The sequence below is a fragment of the Hemibagrus wyckioides genome, linkage group LG08 (assembly GCF_019097595.1).
Source record: "Hemibagrus wyckioides isolate EC202008001 linkage group LG08, SWU_Hwy_1.0, whole genome shotgun sequence".
Taxonomy (NCBI): domain Eukaryota; kingdom Metazoa; phylum Chordata; class Actinopteri; order Siluriformes; family Bagridae; genus Hemibagrus; species Hemibagrus wyckioides.
This window is the reverse complement of record NC_080717.1, coordinates 29,371,876-29,381,875: the sequence shown is the minus strand read 5'-3', so window position 1 is coordinate 29,381,875 and position 10,000 is coordinate 29,371,876. Positions and strand designations below refer to the sequence as shown.

The following is a 10,000-nucleotide window of genomic DNA, read 5'->3' as shown; positions in this document are numbered from 1 at the left end:
GGTCATGAGGGACAGACTGAAGGTCATGAGGGACAGACTGAAGGTCATGAGGGACAGACTGAAGGACATGAGGGACAGATTGAAGGTCATGAGGGACAGATTGAAGGTCATGAGGGACAGACTGAAGGACATGAGGGACAGATTGAAGGTCATGAGGGACAGATTGAAGGTCATGAGGGACAGACTGAAGGTCATGAGGGACAGATTGAAGGTCATGAGGGCCAGACTGAAGGACATGAGGGACAGATTGAAGGTCATGAGGGACAGACTGAAGGTCATGAGGGACAGATTGAAGGTCATGAGGGCCAGACTGAAGGTCATGAGGGACAGATTGAAGGTCATGAGGGCCAGACTGAAGGACATGAGGGACAGATTGAAGGTCATGAGGGACAGACTGAAGGTCATGAGGGACAGACTGAAGGACATGAGGGACAGATTGAAGGTCATGAGGGACAGATTGAAGGTCATGAGGGACAGACTGAAGGTCATGAGGGACAGACTGAAGGACATGAGGGACAGATTGAAGGTCATGAGGGACAGATTGAAGGTCATGAGGGACAGACTGAAGGACATGAGGGACAGATTGAAGGTCATGAGGGACAGACTGAAGGACATGAGGGACAGATTGAAGGTCATGAGGGACAGACTGAAGGACATGAGGGACAGATTGAAGGTCATGAGGGACAGACTGAAGGACATGAGGGACAGATTGAAGGTCATGAGGGCCAGATTTTATAGACTGCATCCTCTGATACGGTGATAAATCATATGTTATTTCTTTAAGTAGCTGTTTTTATACCAGTTCTATGACATGAGGTGGAGTATCGTACCTCGGATACGGGCCGAACAGCGGGATTCTGTCCAGAAAGCATGAACAGGGAAATAGTTTTAGTGCATTGGTTTGGTTTTCTGTGACTGTACATGAGGGCATTTCAGCAGTAATCAGAGTCTCACATGTTGTTGAAGAGCTCCTTGTAGGTCTCGTCTCCTTTACCCTCTGACATCAGACTCTCCAGCTTGTCGATCAGCTTCGCCTCCACCTGCATACAAAGATAAGCTTTCACCATCGACTACAAAACCAGAGACAGAGACAAAATATGTCTTTGATTAAAGTCTTAACACTGGAATTGTTTACGAGTGCAATATTTTTATTCAGTTCAGATTACTTCAATATTTTGCTATTTATTTATTTATTTATTTTATTTATTTGCTTTATATGAACATTTTTACACAATGAAACTCTCACAATGGAATAAATGAACACATGGAGAGCGACCTGCGTCTCCCAGTCCGTGGTTTGAAAATAGAAAGCGATCGATGGGCTCGTTTGTGATTTGATTTTAATGAGCCATCATCTGATGATAGAATTTCAAGTGCTGACAGAAATACACACCTCTCATTCATTTAGGAATACTCTTCTGATTTATCAATAGTTTTGTGGTATCTCTGTAGGTGTCCATCTGGACAAGACTAATGGTATCAGACCGAGGTTTAAGTTAAATGGAGTATACAGACTGTGGTGATATGAAACCCTCACCTACTTAACTTTAGAATAAAAGAAAGAAAAATTTTTAAACATCTTTCATTACCAACATTTCCCATCAGTGCAAAATATGTTCTTTTTATACAAGCAAAACACACCAAGAAAGAAAGAAAGAAAGAAAGAAAGAAAGAAAGAAAGAAAGAAAGAAAGAAAGAAAGAAAGAAAGAAAGAAAGAGAGAACAGCTAGTCCTAGGGATCCGTATCCTAAAGATGGTGTTTTAAGGATCTCCACAGCCATGGACAAAAACACTCATTCATTTGGTTTGTATTTTGTCACGGATAAAGGGAGAAAAACGTGGACATGTCTGATCTGGAAGGAAATAAAGTCCCAGAAGAGCAGAAGGAAATGGTGGAGTTTTACGTCAGTTTTACAAAACCTTCTGAACTAATATAAAATATAAAATATTAGCTATGAATAAAAAAATAGGTTCTTTGTAACTACCTAAATTAAAGAAGTACCAATTATCACACTGAGGAAAAAAGCTTCCTCACAATCCAAGGCATGTTTTCACACTGCGGTTTGTGCAAAGGTCACTCAGAGGAAATAAAGCAAGTGCTCAATTATACATGAGCTCATTTTCTTCAGCACACCCTGGACAGGGTGCCGGTCCATCACAGGGCCACATATAGACAGACAACCACACACAATTTTAGAATTACCAATCAACCTAATGTACACGTTTTTGGCCTGTGGGAGGAAACCGGAGTACCCGGAGTAAACCCACGCAGGCACAGGGATGAACCCAGGATTCGAACCCAGGACCTTCATGCTGTGAGGCAACAGTGCTAACCACTAGGCCACCGTGCTGCCCCTATATTAAACCCAAACAGATCAAATGCTCAAGTATATGAAGTTATTAGGAAATATATCTTTCTTACATATATGCTGCAAATGAAAGAAATAGGTATCTGTAAATTACCAGCTAAAAATAAAACATGGTTCATATTCTAAAATAAAATTCCTATTATATCATTATAACTGGATTTTACCACAAATTGTTGTGTCCAGGTTCAGTATTGAGTGTCTTTGTCATGTCAGACTCCAAAGTGTAATATGAAGCTCATATGATAGTAAACACTCAGGAATTTAAGAATTAAGAAGTGTTTCTGTTTTTCCCCAGCCTACAAGGGGCAATGTATTCATAGAAAAACAAAAACAGTCAGTTTCAGATGTTTCTATCTTCAGAGTAAATGTTGATATCAAACCCATCTCTGCTCTCTGAGAAAAACACACTGAAGTCCTGACTCATTTTATATCAGACTCACAGACAGAACATCATCTGTTTGTTTAAACTGAAAGAAATCTCTAAGTTCATTTCTATTCCATCAGCAGAATATAACACCACTGTACTGGTAAAAGGGGTTAACAAGCTCAGAAGGGTAAATTAAGGCACACTGAACCAGGGTTGCCAGATCTGTGTGATAATTCTAGCCAAATATTTAGTAAAACTGCTCCAGTTCCCATACTCCAAATCTCACCCTCTCAATCCTTTAGCAAACTCCAAAACCACATCACCACAGATATGACCTGACCATTTTATGTTAGACCTGCGGTCAGAAAATAATTCATTCTTTATACTGATTAAACATGTCTGATAAGTCGATCTCAGCTGGCAGAGAGGAACAGCGATGAAAAAAACTCACTATAAACTGAGTAAATGTTTGTATAAATTTTTGATACAGTCTGCACTGTCAGCTTTTTGATTAGTCTGAAGAGATATCCGGCTATACCACCCTCATATAATGATCTATTTGATATTTTCAGATGATTCTTCGTTGTTTTATGAGGCGTTTGATCAGTGAGGTCATGATCGAAGTCACGGTAAGGTCGTCACCTGCTTGAAGTTTCCACTGCGGCGTTCCTCGCTGTCCATCATGTCGTGGAAGACGGGGATGAGGACATTTCTCAGGTCAGGCTGTGGCACCAGGGTCACCTCCAGGAACGGACCAATCAGAGATGGGATCAGATTCACTTTATAGTCTCCTAGAACAGAGTAAAGCCTTTGGCTTTATTTTGAAGGTAATGACGAGAGGAAGATGTTTTGGAGCACAGTATACACACAGAGTGTGTAACGTTGTGTAACTCTGTAAGACTCTAAACACAGGCCATGTGGGATCACGAGTGCCAGTTGATCCCAAATGATCTACAGTAACTACAGCTGCATTCAGGACAGGACTCCAGAAGTCCATATTAGAAAAGATAGTAGAATCCTCACAATGACCACAAAGTGACCAAATCACATATTACTACTTACTGGAGTATACCTACAAATACATGTGATAGAAATAGTACACCATGACAGATGCTGGTAAATGATGCACTATTGATGCACATATTATTAAGTACAGTAGCTTTTTTGAGGAGTCACAGTTCTCTACGTAAAGATTTGTAAGTATTGGTGTTTGCTTGTAGTCTTAAAACATCAGGGTTTCAAGTTATCATGGCATTAATCTGTTTATCATGTTGTTCTAAGCTGACAGACTGAGCATCTAAACAGAAAACCTCAATTAAACTATTGTTCCATTTAGTTGTGGTCAGTTTGTGGTCAGTGGTCAGCATTGAGGTTGCTGAAATGTCCTGAATGTGTGTGTAGGAGGCAAATTTTTGTGGAGTCGCAGCCAGACACAAAAGAGATATAAACCACTGAGGTAAAGATATTTTATCAGGTTAAAAAAACAAGAACAGGTTGATGTTTGTAAATGGAATTACATTTTAAACAGCATTTTGAAAAAGTTTGAAAGCAGTGAGGTCTAATCAAAAAACGCTGGTATCACTCTTTCGAAACAGCTTTCACTGACTGCAAAAAATTTGTAAAATCCGTAAACTCTCTTCACTTGGCTTTTCACTGACGCTAACAAGTTTTGACTTAGCCACAGTTTGGTTCGGTTTGTTCGTTTTCCCATGTTTCTTGCAAAATTTCAATTCTTAAGGTGGACATTCATAAGGAAGGACATTCGTATCCCGAGGTTCCACTGTATCGTTCTGTTTCTATGAAAGAGTACATTGTCATTTTTATTCCTCACCCAGATTCTGCCACATGCTGAAGATCTCACATCCGATCATCACTCGCATGTCTCCATACCTTTAAAACAATGATGAACGTTAGGACCTGAAACAGGCATGGAAATGCTTCATGTGCTGTATTTCCGATAGAGCGTCAAAAAACACTCACTTTTCCAGAACTTTCTTCCTTTTGGACGGAGGGAACGTCTCGAGCTGAAGACACGGCTGGATGATAAATATTATAGAAAGGTAAAAATAGGACTCCCACACCTGAAGGAAAAAGGACAGGTTTATTTACAGAGCTGCTGACCACTGAGTACACTGAAGATACACGTCTCATCTGCTTTATCTGAGAGAAAAGACTGAGGAGGGATGCCATGTGAACAAGATGGAAGAAAAAAAAGAAGTAACGTTCGAAAGAAAGATGGTGACGAAGCTGCAAATAATCTGCGGAGGCACACAAGCACAGGTACGCTTCACACAAAAGCAATTATCTCATACCTTGAAGTCAAATTTCTCATTAAGGAAGTTGCTTCTGAGAGTGTCGGAGAGATACAGGACCGTGGTGATGATCACACTGCAAACAAAATGAAAAAGAAAACAGTACGTGTGTGATGTTCTGCAAACTGTTTAAGATTAGATTATAGGTGGAAGATCGACATAATCATTTAAAAACATGATTCTATACAACAAAGAAAATCAAATAATTGTTGATGTCAGTGGAGAAGTCTCCAGTGAAAAAAAACGGTAGTTTTCAACACAGGAAAGATTTACCGACAGACTGCTTTATGTTTTCTCAGGTAGAAAATTTACAGTGGAACCTCGGCATACGAATGTCCTCCCTTACACATTTTCACCTTAAGAATTAAAATTTTCCAGAAATTTGCATCGGCATACGACCCAAACGAACGGCACTGAAGCAAATGGAGGCTAAGTTGCGTATTCATCCAGAAGCCGTTCAAAACTCGTTAGCGTCAGTGGAAAGCCAAGTGAAGCCAATCAAAGAGAGTTACCAATTTATTTGCAGTCAGTGAAAGCTGTGTGAAAGAGTCAACCCACGATATCAACGTTGCCTTCGGCATGGGTTCAAAAGCTAGGTGATTTTTGGGGTGTGGGTGGTCTGTTCTATTTTTAGCCCAAGCTTGGTGGCACGACTTCCTGTGAGGAGCCTTGACATGGAATGTTTGGCTTGGGTCAGTTCTTTGTAAGCAGCCATACAGTTTACATACGCTTCATATTGCGTAGGGTCATATTGCTCATATTTTTGGGAGCTGGAACGGATTATCTGCATTTATTTTATTTCTGATGGGAAAATTCGTTTCTCAATACAAATCTCCACCTTAAGAACTCGCCACCAGAACCAATTACATTCCTATGCAGAGGTTCCACTGTACTTCTATAGTGAAAAATCTTGATATATTCAACCACAATATCTACTGTACTGTATATAATCTATGAAATCAGAATCATCCATCCAAGACACGTTTCATAAGCTTACTTGTTGGTGACCAATCTCATGACCGTCCAGTCTTTAGGAAACATGTCTGGCCGAATCAGTATCCTGAAGACAGTGAAGAGCTGCAGAAGAAAATTCTGGGGGGAAAAAACAAAAACAAAGAAAAGGTTAAGTTTCCTGTAAGACTGATATTTGACCATAAGACTTTTGTCTTATTTTATTGTCTTATATTATTGCAAAAAATTCGGTCATGACAGTAATGTAGCTAAATTTTATTCAGAGGGACAAGAATCTGACTGGACATTAAAGTCTCCTCTAAATGATTTGATTTGTTCGACTCACCGCCAGCTCATCTTTAGAAGGGAATCGATTCAGGAGTTTTTGGTAGTCCTTATCACTTAATTGCCTTAGAAGAGTGAGCAAGCAGGCCACAAACTCACCCTACACACACACACACACACACACACACACACACACACACACAGTTAAAATACTGACATTAATCTTCATTCTAAATATTACTACTTATTCTTTCTAAATATAAAGCATGTATTTAGTATGAAACTGGAAAAGTGAAAATATTTTCCCCACAGTTATTTAGCAAGACAATTCCATCTGCTTCTATAACAACAATGTCCACCTCACATGGCCTCACATGTCATGCAGCTGAAGTCCAACTGAGATTATGCTTAACTTCAGATTTAGACAGCAGTAATTCAGAAGTCCTCACACAGGTCAAAATATCTGACAGTAGTGACCTTCTGGGGGCTGGTTCTTATGAGTAACACTGCCTTATTTACAAAAATGAAGAGCCAGATGGTTTCTTTTAGATTATGGTGAAAGTTTGAGTTAGATTAAAGTGCAGGCATTGGATTAATTCAATACGTTAATTATTGGGTCTATGGAAGGTTGTTGCAAGGATATCAAGATATCAAAGACACAGTAATGGTGTGTGTGTGTGTGTCTCACTCACAGTCACGTCCTGATACTGCAGACGCATGGAGGTGGCCGCTGGCTGGGGACGATTAGTTACCTCCAGTATCGTTCTCAGTAACACTCCGGACAGACTGTCCATTATAACGTTCACCTCTTCAGGTGCCACACACTCCTACACACACACACACACACAAACCCAAACATGTTTAATGCATAATTGATTCTTTTTAGGAAGTGTTCATTCAGCTTAATAAATATTTGAGGGAACAAATGAAAAACAATAAATACCATCATTTAAAAAAATGCAAAAGATGTATTCTTTATAAGTTCAATAATTTACTGATCAATACTAATATTATTGATTTAATTAACGCCATTATGACTATTTTATTGTGAATAATGATCATTACAATAATTCTATGATAAATTTTTATATAATTGCAATATTTACTAAATTGCTACTGTTATTATTTCAGAAGGACAGATGGTGTTTAGCACATGGCTGGAGCTCTCCTCATAACACAGGTGGTGAGATCACCTAATGCATTCTGGGTAGAGGGACACGTGGTGTGTGAAGCTGCTCAGTGTACGTACTGTGTTGGGGTCTCTGTGGACGAGAGACAACATGCTGGTGAGGATGTTCGCACACAGAACCAACTCCTTCTGATCCTTCAGGTAAGTGAGGAGGAGATGGAGAACCACAGGTAGGAGCACACATCGTGATTCTGCATGCACACACACACACACACACATACGATTTAATCACAATTAATTCTGCAGCATTTACAAATATCAGGAACATCTCAGATTTATCACTTTGTCAGCGTGTGTGTACCTGGGTTGGTGTAAAGTGGACTCTCTACAGTCTTGGCTACACACTGAAGCTTGACCGCCTGCAGGGGGCAGTCTGTGTGCGTGAGAGCGGGAAGGCTGCTCAGTGTGTCGCGCGCCAGATTTGCCACCTCACGCACACCGAACACCTTCAGCAGCTCGCAGCACACGGTGGGAAACGACCTCAGGAACACAGCCTACACACACACACAGACACACACACACACACACAGACACACACACACACACACACACACAGACACACACACACACAGACACACACACACAGGAACACACACACACACACACAGACACACACACACACACACACACACAGACACACACACACACAGACACACACACACACACAGACACACACACACACAGACACACACACAAACACACACAGACACACACAAACACACACACAGGAACACACACACACACAGACACACACACACACACACACAGACACACACACACAAACACACACAGACACACACACACAGACACACAGACACACAGACACACACACAGACACACACACACACAAACACACACAGACACACACAGACACACACACACACACACACACACACAGACACACACAAACACACACAGACACACACACACACACAGACACACACACACACACACAGACACACACACACACAGACACACACACACACACACACAGACACACACACACACAGACACACACACACACACACAGACACACACACACACACAGACACACACACACACACACAGACACACACAGACACAGACACACACAGACACACACACACACAGACACACACACAGACACACACACACACAGACACACACACACACACACACACAGACACACACAAACACACACAGACACACACACACACACAGACACACACACACACAGACACACACACACAAACACACACAGACACACACAGACACACACACAGACACACACACAGACACAGACACACACACAGACACACACACAGACACACACACAGACACACACACAGACACACACACACAGGTCATGTCTAATAAGATGTGTATCTGAGTACACTACATGCGTTGCTATGGCAATACCCCTCACAGGATGAGAGTGTATGTAATAAAGCACTTATTAAAGGTCATAATAATGAGAGAATCAGAGCTTCTTTGCTCTTTCAAAACCCGACACCATTATTTATTTTCAGTTTATTTAAAAATCTGAAATGAATAATTACAGTGTGTTTAACACCCTGACCCTGATGTCCTGGTATTAACTGTGCTATAACAGGGAGCGCTGCGCTCACACAGCTTCAGTGCATGCGGTTTGTTTATAACGGATCTGCTGTAAGGCTTCGGAATGAAAAGGGAATTACAGAAATCAATCTTTTCGGTTCAGCCGAGGGAGGCAGTGTTTCTTGGTGTAGTAATGCGAGTCTGGAAAAGAGTGAAATGGAGAAGAAGTTAGAGAGCTGTCACAAACCGCAGAGGAGTGAACATGCCAGTCGTAATTCATGGGAATGTCTGGAAACCTAGCAGAATAAGAGGATCTGCTCCTTCTGGGAGACGTTACAGACTGAATGATGTTACTGAAAGATGTGGTTTTATATAATCACTGTGAACAAGGCATAAATCTCCACGAGGGTGGGACACATTTATGTGAGATGTTTATGTGCGACATTAATGTCATAATAATACATTTAAATGCTGAAAGTGAGAAAATGACGGTCTAAGGAACAGAGAAGGGTTGATGTATCAGAGTGGATGAAAAGTTAACACAGAAAAACAAGGAAACGCATCAGCTCAGAATTCCTGAGTCAGGAAATAGGGAGGTGTTTTCAACAGAGAGTTCAGCAAGTGACAGCAAAACAACATGGCTGCTCACAGCATGAACAGTGCACACAGCATGCAAAGTTGTACCTTTAAATGAGTTATACTGTGTATACAAATCATTTAGATCAATCAACATACAGATTACACACACACACACACACACACACATTTCTTCACAGGTGGAGGTACAGAGTTCGACACACAAAGGAAGTATAATGAATATACGGAAAACAGCCAATTCTGCATAGCATAACTTAACTTAAACAACAGATATAAACACATGCATGCTTTCTAATACACACACACACACACACACGGCCTAAAGCCTATGTGTAAACACAGTGTGTGAGGTGGCAGGGTTGGCACCGATCCTGTGGTCTCCATGTGCTTCTGA

General features: G+C 41.0%; 1 protein-coding gene across 8 annotated transcripts in view; it reads right to left on the bottom strand.

The window, feature by feature from the left end:
* Positions 1-10,000, bottom strand: part of dock4 (dedicator of cytokinesis 4) — a 124,682-nt gene that overhangs the window by 37,276 nt on the left and 77,406 nt on the right. For 7 of the 8 annotated variants that reach the window (XR_009205309.1, XM_058396963.1, XM_058396964.1 and 4 more), the window contains 11 exons: positions 7,775-7,967; positions 7,534-7,664; positions 6,977-7,111; positions 6,346-6,444; positions 6,046-6,140; positions 5,049-5,124; positions 4,717-4,817; positions 4,568-4,626; positions 3,379-3,527; positions 955-1,040; positions 831-857 (listed from right to left, as the gene is read on the bottom strand). Coding sequence is in view for 7 of the 8 variants with exons in the window: in XM_058396963.1 (XP_058252946.1) it covers positions 831-857; positions 955-1,040; positions 3,379-3,527; positions 4,568-4,626; positions 4,717-4,817; positions 5,049-5,124; positions 6,046-6,140; positions 6,346-6,444; positions 6,977-7,111; positions 7,534-7,664; positions 7,775-7,967 (1,151 nt within the window). In the remaining variant the exon portion in view is untranslated. The remainder of the gene's footprint in view (positions 1-830; positions 858-954; positions 1,041-3,378; positions 3,528-4,567; positions 4,627-4,716; positions 4,818-5,048; positions 5,125-6,045; positions 6,141-6,345; positions 6,445-6,976; positions 7,112-7,533; positions 7,665-7,774; positions 7,968-10,000) is intronic. The other variant, XM_058396965.1, reaches the window with a different exon arrangement.